This window comes from Ursus maritimus, unplaced genomic scaffold, assembly GCF_017311325.1.
Source record: "Ursus maritimus isolate PB19 unplaced genomic scaffold, ASM1731132v1 scaffold_25, whole genome shotgun sequence".
Classification (NCBI taxonomy): domain Eukaryota; kingdom Metazoa; phylum Chordata; class Mammalia; order Carnivora; family Ursidae; genus Ursus; species Ursus maritimus.
The window spans coordinates 4,534,239-4,551,244 of NW_024425008.1; the positions used below are offsets into that span (position 1 = coordinate 4,534,239).

Below are 17,006 nucleotides of genomic sequence, written 5' to 3' on the forward strand. Positions count from 1 at the left end.
GCTCCATCACCCCTGACCCCTCCTGGGGTCCAGCCCCACGTCGGGCTCCCTGCTTCTCCCTCTGCCTGCCGCTCTCCCTGCTTGTGCTCTCTCTCTCTGGCAAATAAATAAATAAACTCTTAAAAAAAAAACAACTTAAAAATAAGAGGGAGCAAGAGTCCTCCTCTGTTCCAGCGTCCCCGGCTGTTCTTCCTCAGACCCTGCCGGTCCCCAGCTGCAGCTGATGCACATCAGTGAGGCTGAGTGCTGGGGCGGGGGGGGGGGGGGGGGGGTGTGCAGAGCCCGAGACACCGGCCTGGAACTCCAGCATAACAGAAGAGCCCTCTGCGCCTTGTCGCCTCCATTCAGAATCTGGCCTTGAAGCCCCTCCTAGCAGGATCCGGGGAAGAGGAGGAAGGGGAGAACTGTTTGGCATCTGGGTTCCCTTTCACTTCTTTGTTATATTAAGCTTCTGCGTGACTAACCCTCTCCCACAGCGTTTCCCAAGATGGTGTGCCACGGAACACTGATCCCGGCCAATAATCAGCGTCGTGGGAGCCGAAATGCCCAAAGATCGAGTATGGGAAACGTCAGTGCAAACAGGCTTCTTTATTATAGAATTTCCAGTCTGTTAAAGAGGCAGCCCGCGCTCGGTCTCTACCTACGACACACCACATATGGTTTGGGGCGCTTCCTAAAGTTGTTCGGAGACCCTGTGTGAGCAGCTCCTCGCACGCGCTCTGCACAGCGAACGTCTGAGAACGCTGGCGCGGGCGTGGAGCACAGCCCGGGAGACCTGGGACTTTCTCCCTTAGCTCAGCAGCCTTGGGCAAGCACCTCTGTCTTCCCAACTGCCTGTCTCCTGATCGTCAAAGAGGGGGGCGAGTGATCCTGCCTCTCAGAGCTTCCACCAGGCAGCGGGGACTCCGGGGTGCCGCAGCCCAGGGTAGAGACTGCGCCGAATCTTGAGAAGCGAGCGGGTGCGTGCCCTAGAAAACCAGCGGCCCCCCCCCCCCGGCCCCAGGCAGCGATGCCTAACTCTCGCTCAGATGCACAGAGAAACTTCAGGAATCCGGACGGCAGGAGTTTGTGTCACCGGATGATGAAAGGACATTTCAATCCAGGAGCCAAGAGCCAATGGACCTCCGTCATCCATGTCATGGGTATAAAAGTGTCGGGAAGTAGAATTTTAAAAAAGTATTTGTAAGGGGAATTTCTTTGGGGCCAAGTTGAGCTGTCGATTCCAGCCCCCTTTCTCCCAAGAGGGAGGGGTGGGGTTTTCCCCTCTCCCCCCAAGCCTCTGGAGAGCTTGACGTGTGTCCCCTGCGACTGGTGGGTTGATGGCTGAAAGTCTGAAGGCAGCAGGTGGCTCTCAGCCAGATGCCCAGAGAAGCTGTGTGGGGGAGGAAGGAACCTGCCTCCTCTGGTGTCAGGGTGTGGGGGCACAGAGGTTTCCTCTGACCATGGTAGAGAACCTGGAGGGGAGGGGTTCGTCTGGGACCCTGCCCACAGGGCCTCCTGGAGCGGGGCGGGGGGGGGGGACACACTCCCACCGAACGAGGACTGGGGATCAACTCCCCTGTGTTCAGGGGCTGCCGGGAGCTGGGAGCACCTCCCCAAGATCCCCCGTAAGCACACCTGCCCCGCCCAGCGGGTGAAGTCCGTCTGAATCGTGGAAGCATTTTCCTTGCTCCGGCCCCACATCCCCAGCTACAGAGGTCGGAACCGGGTTGGTTATTCCAGCCTGAGGAAGAGAAGCCGTCTCCGTTTTCCGCCACAAGGTGGCGCCCCTGCAGCCAGCGGAGCTCAGGGAGGCACGGATACGTTTAAATCTAGCGCTGAGGATTACCTTTCCAGTCTTCATCTTACAGGTGCTATGGCACCTCCTTTGCTCTAAGCCCAAATAGTCAAATTTGTTGCTAACTCACCCACATTCTGAGCTCAGGCAAAATCTGTGTTCACAAGCCCCCAACCTCACCCCTCCATTAGGCTTCCTGAGTGAAGGGGGCTCGTGTAACCAAGGACAGCAGGAAAGAATGAATGCCACCCCCCAGCCATCCCAGGTTCTGGCCTCAGGGTGGTAGGAGTTTGTGTCTCATACTTATTGAGACCCACGCACTGGGGAGTGGAGGAGCCAAGTTGGAACAGCTGGAACCCTCTGGGAGGGGCCGGAACTCCAGCTCCCTGTGAACAAGGCTCCTCCCTCAAAGGGGAGAGAAGGTTTCCAAGCAGCTCCCTGGGTCTGGTCTCTCTCACCCACCAGCCAAGGTGGGAAGGATCCAGGCCGGGTGACCCAGAAGGGGGGTTTCCCCCAGGGGCCAGAGGCAGGGGGTGGGGAGGGGTGGGGTGCAAAGGGGCAGCGAGCTGGGGGTCAGAGTGGGTTCTGGAGAAGGGTCCTGAGCTCAGCTGCGCACTGGGCTTGAGCCGGTAGCTAAGCTTGCAGGTGGGGTCCGCATCCTGTGTTGTGCGTGGCTGGGTGGCATCCTCGCGTGGCAACTGGCGTTGAGACATGGCTGCTTTGAAAACTCGAGAAACTCGAACGTGGAGTGGGGATCGGACCATAAGCAATCACTGTCCGGTTGGTCAGTTGTGACGGCGTTACAGTGGTTACATGAAGTACACTGTGGATTGAGGCATTTACAGGTGAAGGACACGGTGACTTGGACTTGCTCTGAAAACACTCCAGGCCTCTCTGTCCCCCAAATTAGGGGAGACAGCGAAAACAAGATTCTCTGAACATCCATAATTTTTGAAGCTCAGTGAGAGGCTCTACTTGTGTATATGTTTGAAATTTCCCATAAAGTAAAACAAAACGCGAAACCAGAACGAGTCAGTTTCTACCTTGCAGTATGTTTCTTGTTCATTTTCACCAAACAGCTGTCTCCCTAGTTGTGCGGTTAGATGGACCCCCTTTGAGGAGGCCAGAGGGGCTCAAACGCTGCTTCTTCTATGTGCCCTTCTAGAAGCCTCAGAGATCACATGATAGTAGTCTGTTCCCAGATCACAGAAAAATGATTTAACGGGTGGAATGTGTAACTTTTGGGCAGTGGAAGTAGTCACTCAAAAAAGTTGGGGGGTCAGGGATTCCTGGGTGGCTCCGTTGGTTAAGTGCCAACTCTTGATTTCGGCTCCAGTCACGATCTCAGGGTCGTGGGATTGAGCCCTGTGTCAGGCCCCACGCTGGTTGTGGTCTGCTTGGGATTCTCTCTCCCTCTCCCTCTGCCCCACCCCCACTGTCTGAAAAAGAGTTTGGGGGGTTGGGAAGACGCCTGTGTGGGCTCTTACGCGAACCTCTCCTTGCGGGCAGCTGGTGCTCCCCTGCCTCGCTGGGATTCTGAGTGCGCCTGGCCGGGGCCGAGGCCCTCTCCTCGCGCGACTGGACCGGCTCCGCGCAATCTCCGCCACACCCCGGCGTCAGACTTGGCGCTCTTCTGGGGAGGGCCTGCGGTGGCACCTGCCGCGGGATTTTTGTTCTGAGCCTGCTAGCCGAACGCCTGCTTTTGCACTTGGATGTCACGGAGGCCCCTCACCTCACGTCATCCTGTCCCAGGCATCATCCACCTTCAAACTTGCCCTGCTCTGCACCTTGGCTGATGGCTCGGCCATCCGACCAGAGACGGGTCAGGGGCCCGGGCCTCACCCACTGCGCGCAAGCGATCCTTCACATGCTGGCGTTCCCTCCCAGCCCCAAGGGCCCCGGGGAGGAAGAGGCCTGGCAGCCGCCCCTGCTTCCGGGCCTCTTGCCCCAGCAGAGTCTTGGATCTTGGACGGTCGGGATCTGAGTCGTGAGACTGAGTCCCACGATGGGCTCTGTGCTGGGCACGGAGTCTGCTTGAGATTCTCTCTCTCCCTTTCCCTCTGCCCCTCCCCCACTCAAATAAACGAACAAATAAAATATAGGCAAATATGAACATTAGTAGTTTATATAAATATCCTTTTTCATTATGAGTCTGGAAAAGAGTGGAATTATATAGAAATAAAAGTAGATCTTATAAGATCAATAATGGGTCCCTTTCCCCTTCCTTGATCTGGTGATTCCCATAATTATTATTGCAAAAATAATTGTTTTTGCCAGTATTACATCACCAAGTAAGACAACAACTAGGTATGGTCATTCAGCTGAAAAACTTTTGAAGCTTTTTAATTTATTTTTTTAGACTCTCTATCCCCAACATGGAGCTCGAACTTATAGCCCTGAGATCAAGGGTTGCATGCTCCTCCGACTGAGCCAGCCAGGCTCCCTTCAGCTGAATTCCTTTTTTTTTTTTTTTTTAAGATTTATTAATTTATTTTAGAGAGAGAAAGAGAGAGAGCATGAGCAGGAGAGGCGGAGGGAGAGGGAGAGAGAACCCCAAGCAGACTCTGCACTGAGCCCATGAGGAGCCCAACGCGGGGCACAATCCCATGACCCCAAGATCACGACCCAAGCTGAAAGGAAGAGTCGGACGCCCAACCGACCACACCACCCAGGTGCCCCTACGCTGAATTCTTTATAGTCCTCGAGTCTGATGAGTGCTTACACGCTGAACGCAAGCTAGAGCTCCATCTGCGAAGGACACAGGTGAGAACGAGAAATATGTCTATGAAACAGAATATAGTGTGAATCATATCTAATTTTAAATATTTTAATTTATATATTTTCATGATTATAGGTCAATAAGAAATCCTTTTCAGATTTAATTTCATTATAGAATATATTTGATAAGGATACATACAAACAGATTCTTCTCTAATACGCGTGTCTGCCCGCGGCCCGCACGCGTGCAGCAGGCTGGAGACGGACGAAACACGCTTCCAAGCGCGGTGCTTAAGCGGCCGCTCTATGAACAGCCAGCGCCGTGGAGCTCAGGCAACCCCACTCCTACTCGCCTGGAACAAGCAGAAATCTCAGCGTTTGTGTTTAAGTCTGTTTATTACTCTTCTATTTTAAAGTCTGAGATACATTCCCCAATGTAAACAATAAATTTCAATCTGTCACACGATCAAAATGGATCAGGCCTTCTTGACAAATGTGCCCCACCTGTGTCCTACTCATCAGAACGCAATCTTATTTTGTGGTGTAGTGAGCCATCCGTGTACGAAAGACAGGAAGGACGCTGCCCTTCGTACCTGGTGGAGCCTTCCAGACTTCTCCCCGCCGCAGGTTCATGGTACACGTAAGAGATACCGTTTTGACTTGGTCTACTTGGTCTTAAAATACAAATATACAATGTCCACAAGCATAAAATAGTAAAGCCTAGCCTTACGTCTGTATGATGAATTTCTACAATCCTATACAATACCAGACATGCCAGCTCATAGACAGAAGCAGGGGGCTCGAGGTCTCCACCACTCTTCCGGGCACGCGAGCGCGGGGCCGAAGGGAGTGAGGCGGCTGCCGGACAGCGTCACGGAAAGTCTACGGTGCCTGCATACCCTGCTGACAAATTTCAGTTAATCTGGAGTACAATCTGCTTCACTCGGGAAGAATACAAGCCCTTTCTCGTCAGCCGTCAGCCTCCTGGCGGGAGGACTGCATGAACCCTTCGAGAATGTAACCAAATAAAGTCATATTTGCATTTCCTGATTCAGCTGTGCCCATCAGTCCTCCATGCTCTTGTCCATCGATTTATGCTTTTAGGACCAATGAATCAATAGCGATCGCAATTCAGTACCTCATTATTATCATAAATATTTGACTCAGCGAGCTAGATGGGGAAGAGTAAAGCCTATGTACAGTATTTTAAAAGGCATTCTGTGACCGTTTTTGAAGGGTTCGTAGAAAAGTTACGAAGGATATACCAGTCACTTCTGTTGATGTCACCATAATGTAAACCCTGGCATATTGTTTAACATTAAATGTGTGCTGTTTTGTGTACTGTACAACATAGGCGAACCGGGAACCACTGCTCTGGTGCGACGCTCACCGATTCGCTAAGCTAAGGTAACTGGTAGAGGGAGTGGTTTTCCTGAGGTTTGTCAGAACTTCTCAAACAGAACAGAAATCACAGTGGTGGGGCCTAGCACGACCCGGTGCCTGCCCCTGTTCTGCTCCCCACGCTTCCTGCTGGGACTAAATGACCCGCCACTGCATGATGCTCGTGTCCTTGCCGCCCGTGGAGATGAGGTGGCTGTCGCCACAGAGGAAATCGACGTTGGTGACGTGGCTGCTGTGCCCACTGTATACATGGCTCGGAGCCTGGGGAAGAATGAGAGAGAAAGAGCTTAACGCAGAGCGCGCTACGTGGAGTCGGAAAGTGCTGGAATTCTACGCCGCTTCATCCCTCACTCAGCGGCTCTCACCTGTGCACCGGCTTCGTGCACAGGTACAGGAGGGGCATGCAAACAAATGACACAGAGGCCCTCCCTGTACCCCGAGAACTGGCCTCGCGGGGGGACGGACACCGGCAGGTGACGGCCCCGGGCGGGGACGCATTCGGGGCCAGAGCGCTGTACCAGGCATGGGGCCGCCCAAAGGAGGGACCAACCAGATGCCATGGGTTGAGGGGGAAGGCCGAAGGACTTCGGGAAGGATGGGAAGGGCTCTAGGCACTGGCGTTGGCTCAGCTCAGCAGGCTGGAGCAGAGGGAGCTTGGTGGTGGAAGAGGCGTGAAGCCCACGAAGGAAGCCACAGGGGTAGAGGAGCCAGCTCGAAGGGCTCTGTGGGTGGGGGTTCTCCCCGGAGAGCAGTGGGGAGCCCGGAAGAGCTCCAGGACGGCGGGACGACAGGGTCATGCCTGCATGGCCGACTGGCAGGTTCATGCACAGCACCCTTCTGGTCAACCACCGGACCGCCAGGTGAGGCCACGACACATGCGCCCCGGGGGCAGCGTCCGTGACGAAGAGCATACCCTGAACTGTGAGCAAGGGTAAGCGAACAGGTGCACTTTGCCGAAGTCGTCGCCAGTGGACAGCAGCTTTCTCTCGTGGGCCCGACACACGGCGTTGATGTCGGTTCCGTCAGAGCCTTCCGGCCACACTCCTAAAATGAAGACCACAGACAGGGCCCTGAAACCCCAGGGACACTAGGCCACGCTGCATGGGGACTGCCACTGAGCTCTCATGGAGATCAGACCCCCGGAGGCCGTGGCTTTCGAAGCCGGGGCCAGCCCCCAGCCTGCCCGCGATCGTCTCCCAGGGCAATTCCCAGATCATCTGTCCCATCACAGGGGAGAGCTACGGCAAGCTTTCTGGGCTCCCACAATTTTTGGGGGGCCCTTACTTCTTGACTCTACAGCAGAGAGCGTGCCAGAAACCCTGGCTTTGGATGTCTTTCCTTTATTCCCAAAGCATCTGAGGGGAAGCTGACTAGTCCTCAGCCTACAGCTTCCTAACTTTTGGGTTTTTTGGGGTAAATGTTTATATGTGAGTCTCTCCAAAGGCCTGTTTAATCCTGTGTGTGCCTTTCAGGTGTTTTTTGGTTTTTTTTTTTTTTTTAAGATTTAATTTATATATATAGAGACAGAGTGGGGGGAGGAGCAGAGGGAGAAGGACAAGCAGGCTCTGTGCTGAGCGCGGAGCCCGACCTGGGGTTCGATCCCACGACCCTGACATCATGACCTGAGCTGAAATCAAGAGCCAGACGCTCAACCGAATGAGCCACCCAGACCCCCCTCAGGTGTTTCTGGGTACCCGCTCCTTGTGGCCGCTCCGGCGGCATCCGGCAGGTGTCGTGTCCGCCTGTCATGGGTCTGGAGCCTGGTTGGGGGAGCAGTGTCTCCCGATCATTGCTCTGGGAAACCCTTTTGGTCCCAATAACTTTGGGTCTGAGACAGCTGAATGTACCTCAGTTTCTCGACTGGCAGATCCGGGGGTTCCTGGCATTTATACCAGAAAACGAGTAATGCCAGCTCTAAAGGGACTTGTGAAATTCTGACCACCTCATTGACTTACGGTCTTACATATAGAGATTATACGTACTGGCTTTTCTTTTTTAGTCTACTAAACTGTGGTAACTTATTTTACACCATTTATAAATGTACTCCAACCTCAACTTTAAAGGACGTGAAAAATTTAAGGAACCAAAAAAAAAAAAAAAAACCCAAAAACCCTCTAACAAATGATAAAGAAATAGATTGATTTAGTGCCATCTGGCCCATCTCTCTAGGAAGTTTGCACAACCTCATGGGAGAAGATTCTAGAACATTATCTCAAGACTCATTTAATACAATAGAAAAGGGTTAAGCCTATCTCTGGTTCTCGCCTGGCCTTCCCATGGGAGCTGCAGGGAGCGCGTCCTTGTAGGGACGGTGGCAAAACCGTGACTATGAGAGTTCATAACTATTAGAGAAATATTCTAAAAGTGGATACACGTTATGTTTGAACTGAATGAAAGCTTCAGAAAACTTACCAAAGACATGGAACCCCAAAGTGCAGGTGTACGTAGCCCATTCAATGTCTCTCGTAGTTTCCACACTTACGACTTGCTTACAAGCAGAGGGAACCCCTGGAAAAAGCAGACCCAAGTCTGGTGACATCTGGGCCAAAGGTCCCCCCGCCCCCGACAAGGCTGGCCCTTGGAGCCCTGCCCCGCCAGCGACAGAGCCCTGCGGAGGGGGACCCCTTCCATTTCCCAGCCCCGTGGGAGCCGCGCTCACAGCTACAACTGTGCCCGAGCCCTGAGGCCTCCGTGGGCACCACCTCCCATCCATCTCCCTCTTTGAGTCTGTTTCCTGCAGTCGGGCTTCTCTTTGACCATCCGTGGGTACCTGGGTCTCCAACTGCTCAGTGATTGCCTCCCCCACCCCCCACAGAGCCCTTGAACAGCTCTGCCACCTGCTGTCACATCAGGCTCTCCAGCTGTCCCCCAACACACACACACACACACACACACACACACACACACACACACACATACCCCTTCAGCCCTGAGCTAGGAGTTTCGGAAGCTTACGAAAACCAGTCATACCCAGGTGATTTGTTCCCCAAATGAGCTCTTACTCATAGAGTATGACACTGTGTCTGAGAAGATTCTAGACCCGTGGCCTATTTCTGAAATCCGTCCCCCTGCTTCTGCCCTGTGCCAGGCAGTACCTTGGACAGAGCAGAGAGGAAGACCAGGTGCCACCTGGCACGGGCTAGTTCCCTCTTTCCTCCACCGCCAGCTGCTCGACCTGTCCGGGCCCCTCAGCAAGTGGACGGCTGCCTCCCCACCCACTGGGTCTTGATCCTCTGGCCTCACACCTGAGCCCAGATTTCCTGTCTACAAAATGCGATAAGCCTGGAAGAACTCTGGATCACGAGAGAACATGTACGTAAACTTTTTGGTACTTTTTAGTACTGTGCTTTTTAGTACCATCTGGCAGGTGGGCACCAGGCCCTCCTCATGCCCCACGATCCCCTCTGCTTAGCCCAGAGCTCGGCACACGACAGGTGCTTGATAAACGTATGAGGAGCCAGCGCACGGGGTGTGGTCTGTGCTGAGCAAGGGCCAGCCTTTTCGTCTTGAGTGCTCTCAGGTCCTGCCTGGACACAGACACTGCCAGGAGGGGTGGGGAGAGAAGCAGGAGGGGCCCCGGGGGCTGCTGTCCCCCTGCAGGAGAGACCTCACTGTGTCTGCCTGCTTGGGATGACACCTTCACAAGGGTCCCCACTCTCTCCTGCCCCAACTGCCCCCCTCGGGCCTCTCCCTCCAGGATTTGGCATTCTCATCCTTGGAGCCCATGTCTTCTCCTTGGAGCCCACGTCAGCCCCAGCCCCGAAGGATCTCGGTGGCAGGAAGGATCTTAGAGGTGGCCCTGCCCAACTCCCCTGTTTTATAGAAAAGGAAACCGAGGCCTGGAGGTGACAGCACGTGCCGAGGCAGTAGGGAAGCAGGGTTTTGCAGGAGACCCCATTTTAGTCTCAGAGTGAACGTTCTATTAGATCTGAACCCAGACAAGCCCCGGGGTGCTACTCACAGTAAAGGATTTCATAGTCTCCAGAATTTGACACGAGGAACTGTGAGTTCACAGACCAGTCCAGGTGAGTAATGAAGCTGGAATGACCCTGGGCGAGAAGAGCAGCATGCGTTTCACGTGCCTCGTAAATTCCCGGCACGACGGGCACGCGGTGACCACACCCCCCCACGGAAAAGAGAAGAGCGCCTACCGAGCACTTGCCAACACGCGTGTACTTCCTGCCGTTGTCGCTGACTCCGTAGATGTAGATGCAGTTGTCATGGGAGCCGATGGCCAAGAAGGTCCCATCTGCAGAAACATGCAGACGACGTTTATTTTAAAAATAAACACTTACCAATGACAAGGGATAATACTAGTGACATCACAGCTTTAGAAATTTAGCCAAATCAGTGACTCAACTCAAAGAGAATTGTTTGCTTTTTAGGGAGTCCTATACCACTTCCAAAGCTGTCTTTTGAAAATCTGCCCCGACCAGATCTCTCCCCTTATAAGCCCCATCCCAGCCACTCCCACATGGAAGGCCCGAGACTCATTCCCTCCGTGGCTGGCCGATGAGACCCTCCAGGACGCGGCCACATCGCTCCTCCCTGAGCGCCAGGCTCTCTCAGACCTCTGCACATACTGTCCTCCCTCCCACCCCTCTGCCCTGCCTGGAAGGTCCCTCCCACCTCACCTGTACACACACTGTCCTCCCTCCCACCCCTGCCCTGCCTGGAAGGCCCCTCCTAATTCACCTGTGCACGCACTGTCCTCCCTCCCGCCGCCTGCCTTGCCTGGAAGGCCCTTCCCTCCTCTCTTCCCATAGGCCATGGGTTACCATTTTCATCTGGGCTCTGGCCTCAGGAAAGCCTAAGGAACGGGGCTTCGGTGCTCATGTGGAAACACAGGGAAGGAGCTCAATGTAACAGAAAAGCAGAGCCCGCCTTTGCAGCCGGCCGAGGAACTTGCCAAGTGTGAAGGCGAAGCAGGGAGATCCAGGATACGCGGGGAAGGAAACAATGCCTGAGACACTAATCCAGAGGTCAGACTTTCCTGAGGCCAGGAAGCAGAAGGAAGGAGGCAGGAACCATGGGGGCGGCGGGCGCCCTGAGGCCCAGAATGGAACACAGAGCAGCGGGGTCTCCGCACACTGGCTCGGGGACCGCGGATGCGTCCCTGCTCACACCGAGCGCCAGTGCCTCCGTCCGCAAAGCACGGCAACGGCGCCTTTTCACAGCAGTTCGGAGGATTCCCTGGGCAGTGTCTGTAAAGGTCCTGGGGGCCACTGGCCATCATGTCTTTAATAAATGTTCTCCCCCCCAACCACTGTTCTCAGATTTTCCTTCTCCCAAGGTAGGGAGTCCTACAGGAAACAGCATGGCCTGACATCATCAGGAAATGGTATTTCAGAAAGTCCTAGCCTGGGCCAGGTCAAAATAAGGGTGTTGGCAAGACCAAGTCAGCCTGTCCCATGCGGGAATCCTGGCGGAACGGGGTAAAAAGGCCAAGGACAGTGGAGGCCTGGAGAAGGAGACCATCTGTGGCTGATAGCTCTTGAGAAGGCCAGAGAGCTGCATGGGAGGTCCTACCCTTGGTTCCCCCAACTGACCGGGCCCTGACGGTAATGATGATGATGGACACTAAAGGCTGCCCATAATTATTCTCAAATTAGAACAGTCCACACTTACGTAGTGCCCACTAGGTACTGTCCTCTATTCATGTATTTCATCCTCATAAACCCTACAGACAGGTAGATATGACGCCCATTTTTCAGGAGAGGAAACGCAGGCACAAGTGGTGAAGTAACTTCCCAAGGTCACACAGGTGTACGGAAGCTGGGATTCGAACCCAGGCAGTCTGACTCCAGAGCCTGGAGCATTTCGTTGCTGACTCTGTTGGCCCTATGACACAGATTAAGGGTAAAGCACAGGGGAAAGCCTGCCACGTGATGTGTCATCGCCACGCGACGTTGGCTTGTACACTCTTAAACTATGATCTCAAGATAAGAACTACCGTGTCATCTGTTAACTCTCTTTCATAATGGAACCGTTTGTTATAATTCTGACGGCTCCAGCTCTAGAATTTCGACTGTTCTAAGTACCTCCCATGGTGGGATCACGCAACACTTGTCTTTTTGTGTCTGCTGTATTTCACTCAGCATAACATCCTCAAGAGTCATCAGTGTTACAGCATGTGTTAACATTTCCTTCTTTTTATTTTTTTATTATTTTTTTTAAAGATTTTATTTATTTATTTGACAGAGATAGAGACAGCCAGCGAGAGAGGGAACACAAGCAGGGGGAGTGGGAGAGGAAGAAGCAGGCTCCTAGCGGAGGAGCCTGATGTGGGGCTCGATCCCAGAACGCCGGGATCACGCCCTGAGCCGAACACAGATGCTTAACCGCTGTGCCACCCAGGCGCCCCAACATTTCCTTCTTTTTAAAGGCTGAATAATATTCTGCTGAATGGCTATACCACATTTTGCTTTTCCATCCACCTAGAAGGACACTGGGCTTGCTTCCACAGCTTAGAATAATTATTACAGAGTAATAATGCTATAAACATGGTGTACAAATGTCTCTTTGAGACAAGGGCCCCTGGTTACTGAAGAAAAGCTCCGAAGTCTGAGAAGCAGAGGTGCTGGTAGAAAGAGCTTTCTGGCCTCCAGGGAGTGGCCGTGAGTATAACCGACAAGAAATGCAAATATATTCCCCAAAGGACTCTGCGCATGTCAGCAAGAGCTGATAGGTACCTGAGGGCTTTCTAGGAAAAGAGTGTGTAGACGAGGGCCTCTTGCCCTTCACGGACATTCAAAATAACAAGGAAATGACGAGAAACACATAAAACACATAAAAGAATGCAGAATACTGGCCAGAATTAACAGTAAAATAGGCTACTTCAAGAATGAAAGGCCTTCTGAGCTGAGTAAGCACCTTCTCAACATCGAGAAAAGGTTCCGAGGTGTCTGGGGGGCTGTCTGTTTAGGGTGAGAAGTGTGAACTTTGCTCAGGCACAGGGAAAACCCATCTGGAAGGGCTGCTCCTTCTCTAATGCTACCTGGGGAGATTAAGAACACAGCTCCAGGGGCGCCTGGGTGGCACAGCGGTTAAGCGCCTGCCTTCGGCTCAGGGCGTGATCCCGGCGTTCTGGGATCGAGCCCCACATCAGGCTCCTCTGCTATGAGCCTGCTTCTTCCTCTCCCACTCCCCCTGCTTGTGTTCCCTCTCTCGCTGGCTGTCTCTATCTCTGTCAAATAAATAAATAAAATCTTTAAAAAAAAAAAAAAAAAAAGAACACAGCTCCAGCGTGAGGTAAGACCACCATCTGTTAGCTTACAGAAGGATTCCTACAGAGCAGTGGCAGCTCAGTCCTGGCCAAGTATTTCCAAGGATGAAACTGCTATTTCCACGTGTTCACATGGCTGAATACCCTGCCATCACAGAAACACAGCATTTCCTGAAACACCTGCATCCAATGACAAGGCCTGGAAGCAAGGGCCCGCCTGAGCACTCCTGGCACCCACACTGTCAGAAGGACTCGGGCGCCAAACTTCCAGTGGCTTCCACCGGCCTGTGCTGAGGAAACTGCTCCACATGTGGTAACTATCGCAGACGGAAACAGAGGATATATACTTCCGTTCAAGATGGCACCCAACCCACCGCCACTGACTGAGCACTGTTAAGGGGGACAGAGAACAAATTCCTTATCTTGGAAATTGGTAAATTCAGTAAAAGAAGACAGCTTGGGTGGTGTAATCAGTTAAGCATCCAACTCTCAGATTCAGGTCAGGTTGTGATCTCAGGGTTGTGAGATTGAGCCCCACATCAGGTTCCACGCTCAGCACAGAGTCTGCTTAAGACTGTCTCTCCCTCTGCCCTTCCCCAATGCTTGCTCTCTCTCTCTCTCAAATAAATAAATCTTAAAAAAAAAAAAAGAAATCATGCATTTATCTTGACTTTCCTTAATGAACGCTACCATGCTATTGGGTAACAAAATAGATGATGAGCCATTTTTCTTTATAGAAATATTATATCTAATAAGTGAAAAAGAAAATCTAACATTGGCAAACCACTCATTTGCAGCCCCAATTGTGAACTGGGGGCACCAACAGCTACTAATATCACAAAAAGTGAGAGAAGCAGATGTGAGTCTCTGGTAGCTGGAAGACAGCAATGCATGCAGAACCTGAATGGGATCCAGCCTGTAGAAGCAAACGTTGCATCAGAGGAAGTCCAGGGGACAGAGGAACACGTTAAAGGGCACCATGAGGACACGCTCAGCAAAATCCAGAGTAGAGAAAACACGGCGGGAAAAATGAGCCCATTCCTTCAACAAGTGAACAGTGCACACAAGAGAGGGTGGGGGAGGGGGTGGGGAGGGAGGGAGAGAACAAGCACAGGAACTATGGATTAATAGGGACTTCAGAGACGTATCAGGCAATTACCACATGTGAGACTTTTCTTGGATCTCAATTTAAACTGTGAAAAAAAAGTCAAGTGAAAATTTGAATACTGACTTCGAATACCTGATGATATTAAGAAGTTAATGCTATTTGGGCTGAGGGTGACAGGGACACTGTGGCTATGTTAAAAATAAGCGGGCAGGGCTTCCAGCTGTGGCCCAGTGAGAAGCCCGGGGAATCCTCTCCCCATAAAGCGAAGATAAAGATGTACAAAACTGACAAAAATAACCGTTTCCACACTGTGGAAATCGATCAAAGACATAAAACCATCTGAGAAGTGTTTTATACTTAACAAGCTGCGGAATCTGGGGTAAGGAAGTATGAGTCCACGGTGCGCTCGCCTGGGGCTATGCTCACCCCTCCCACCAGCCCGGCTGGCCCCGAGGTTCTGGCCCGGAAGAGCGGGCTGTGAGGACCAGCGGCTTTGTTTCCGCGGTCAGGCGGCTCACTCCGCACAAAGCCCCGGCGATGCGCAGGCCCAGCAGCACCATGGACAGAAGTGGCCGTCTGCAGGGCGGCTGAGCAGACAGGGCCGAGGGCTGTAGTGGCCTGCGGTCATGGCTGTGGCTGCAGGAGCCTATTCCTGGTGATGGGGGCCGCGTGCAGGCGTGGGGCAGGCGGGAGAGGACCCCGGCTGTCCAGACGCTCACGGCCACGCTGACCTTGCACGCAAGCCCAGGGAAGACGCCAAAGGGCCAGCAGAAGTAGAAGCCGGGCAGACCGGGAAACGGCCTCAACTCCGGATGCGCCCTTCTACCCGCACACACGTCGGTGGGCAGAGGGCGCGAGCCTTCCTGGCTGGAGGTGTCTGAGTGCAACTCTGTCCCATCCTCCATCCAAAATGCATGAAGCCAAACCGAGAGAGCCGAAAAGAGAAACTAACAGGTTCCAGGTACAGCTGGAGATTTCAATCCTTCCCTCTCAGCAACTGGCGAGCAGTCAGACCGGGTGGCGGTAAGGACACAGATGACTTGAACGACACATCAGTCAGCTCTGAACACTGTCCACCAGCTTGTGCGGCCGACCAATAGAGAACACTCCACCCAAGAGTGCAGGACACACATTCTCCGCAAGGACACCTGGGACGTCGTCCGGGATAGAACCCGTGCCAGGCTATCAAAACAAGTCTCGATGAAGTAAAAGTGATTAAAGTCATCCAAAATACATTCTAGGCCACGATGGAGTTAAGTTAGAGAACAACAGGAGGAAATATGGGAAATCCCCCAAATATTCGGAAATTACACAATACATATCTAAATAACCCACAGGCCAAAGAAGAACTCATTAAGGGAATTAGGAAATACTTTGAACGGAATGGAAATGAAAACACAACATATCAAAATTTATGGGATGTGACTGAGACAGTGCTCAAGGGGAAATTTTTTTTCTTAGAGAAGGGGAGAGAGACAAAAGGAGGGGAAGGGGCAGAGGGAGAGGGAGAGAGAGCATCTCAAGCAGGCTCCACACCTAGCATGGAGCCCAACATGGGACTCGATCTCATGACCCTGAGATCATGCCCTGAGCCAAAATCAAGAGTTAGACGCTTAACCAAATGAGCCACCCAGGCGCCCCTCGAAGGGAAATCAAGCAGAGGAAGGGAAAAAATAAAGATGAGAACAGAAAAAAAAAAAAAAAAAGGAAAATCAATGAAAACAAAAGTTGGTTCTTTGAAAAGATCAACAGAATCGACAAACCTTTAGCCGGACTGACCAAGAGGAAAAGAAAGGAGACAGAGTTTCCAGAATTAAGAATGAATGAGAAGACCTCACTGCCGACCTCAGAAAAATTTAAAGGATTATAAGCAAATATTATGAATGATTTAGTGCCAGTCGAGTAGACAACTTAGCAGAAATGGACAATTTACCAAAACTGAATCAGGAAGAAATAAACACTCTGAATAGACCTACAAGAAACTGCATCGGTAGTTAAAAACCCTCCCGTAAGGAAAAGCCCAGATGGCTCACTAAATTCACATGAATTCTACTAAATATTTAATAAAGAAATAATATTAATCCTTAAGAAACTCTCTCAGAAGATAAGCACGGAAGGACCACCTCCCACCTTACGCTGCAGGACAACAGCACTTTCGTATCTATGCCACACAAAACCATCGCAAGAAAAGAGAACTACAGACCGATATCCCTCGGGAACAGGGACGCAAAAGTCCTTAACATTAACCCATGGAATCGGTGATATATAAAGAGAATTGATACACCATGACCAAGTGGGATTTGTCCCGGGAATGCAAAGTTGGGTTAACCCCTGAAAATCAATATAATAGACCATATTAATAAAATGAAGGATTAAAAAAAATCACTTAATCATCTTAGTAGTTACATTTGACCCCAAAAAGGCATTTGACAAAATCCGACAGCCATTCATGATGAGAACCCTAAACAAATTAGGAATAGAAATGGCCTTCCTCATCATACTAAAAGGGCACTAATGTCATACTTAATGGTGAACGACCGAATGCTCTTCTTCCTAAGACGGCGAGCGAGGCAAGGGTACGTTCTTGCCACTTCCGTCCAACGCGGTCCTGGAAGCGCTACCCGATGCAAGAGAGAAGGAATAACTAAAGGCCCCCAGATTGGAAAGGGAGAAATAAAACCGTCTTTATTTGCAGATGACATGATCCTGTAGGAAGAAAGTACCAAGGATTTTACACACACACACACACACACACACACACACACACACGCACGCAC

At 52.0% G+C, this 17,006-nt stretch overlaps 1 protein-coding gene across 4 annotated transcripts in view; it reads right to left on the reverse strand.

Annotated features, from left to right (window-relative positions):
- Positions 1-4,588: 4,588 nt before the first annotated feature.
- Positions 4,589-17,006, reverse strand: part of EML1 (EMAP like 1) — a 174,155-nt gene continuing 161,737 nt past the window's right edge. For all 4 annotated transcript variants that reach the window (XM_040641441.1, XM_040641442.1, XM_040641440.1 and 1 more), the window contains 5 exons: positions 10,048-10,145; positions 9,858-9,945; positions 8,309-8,404; positions 6,810-6,940; positions 4,589-6,157 (listed from right to left, as the gene is read on the reverse strand). In XM_040641441.1, coding sequence (XP_040497375.1) covers positions 6,032-6,157; positions 6,810-6,940; positions 8,309-8,404; positions 9,858-9,945; positions 10,048-10,145 — 539 coding nt within the window. In that variant the 3' untranslated portion in view covers positions 4,589-6,031. The remainder of the gene's footprint in view (positions 6,158-6,809; positions 6,941-8,308; positions 8,405-9,857; positions 9,946-10,047; positions 10,146-17,006) is intronic.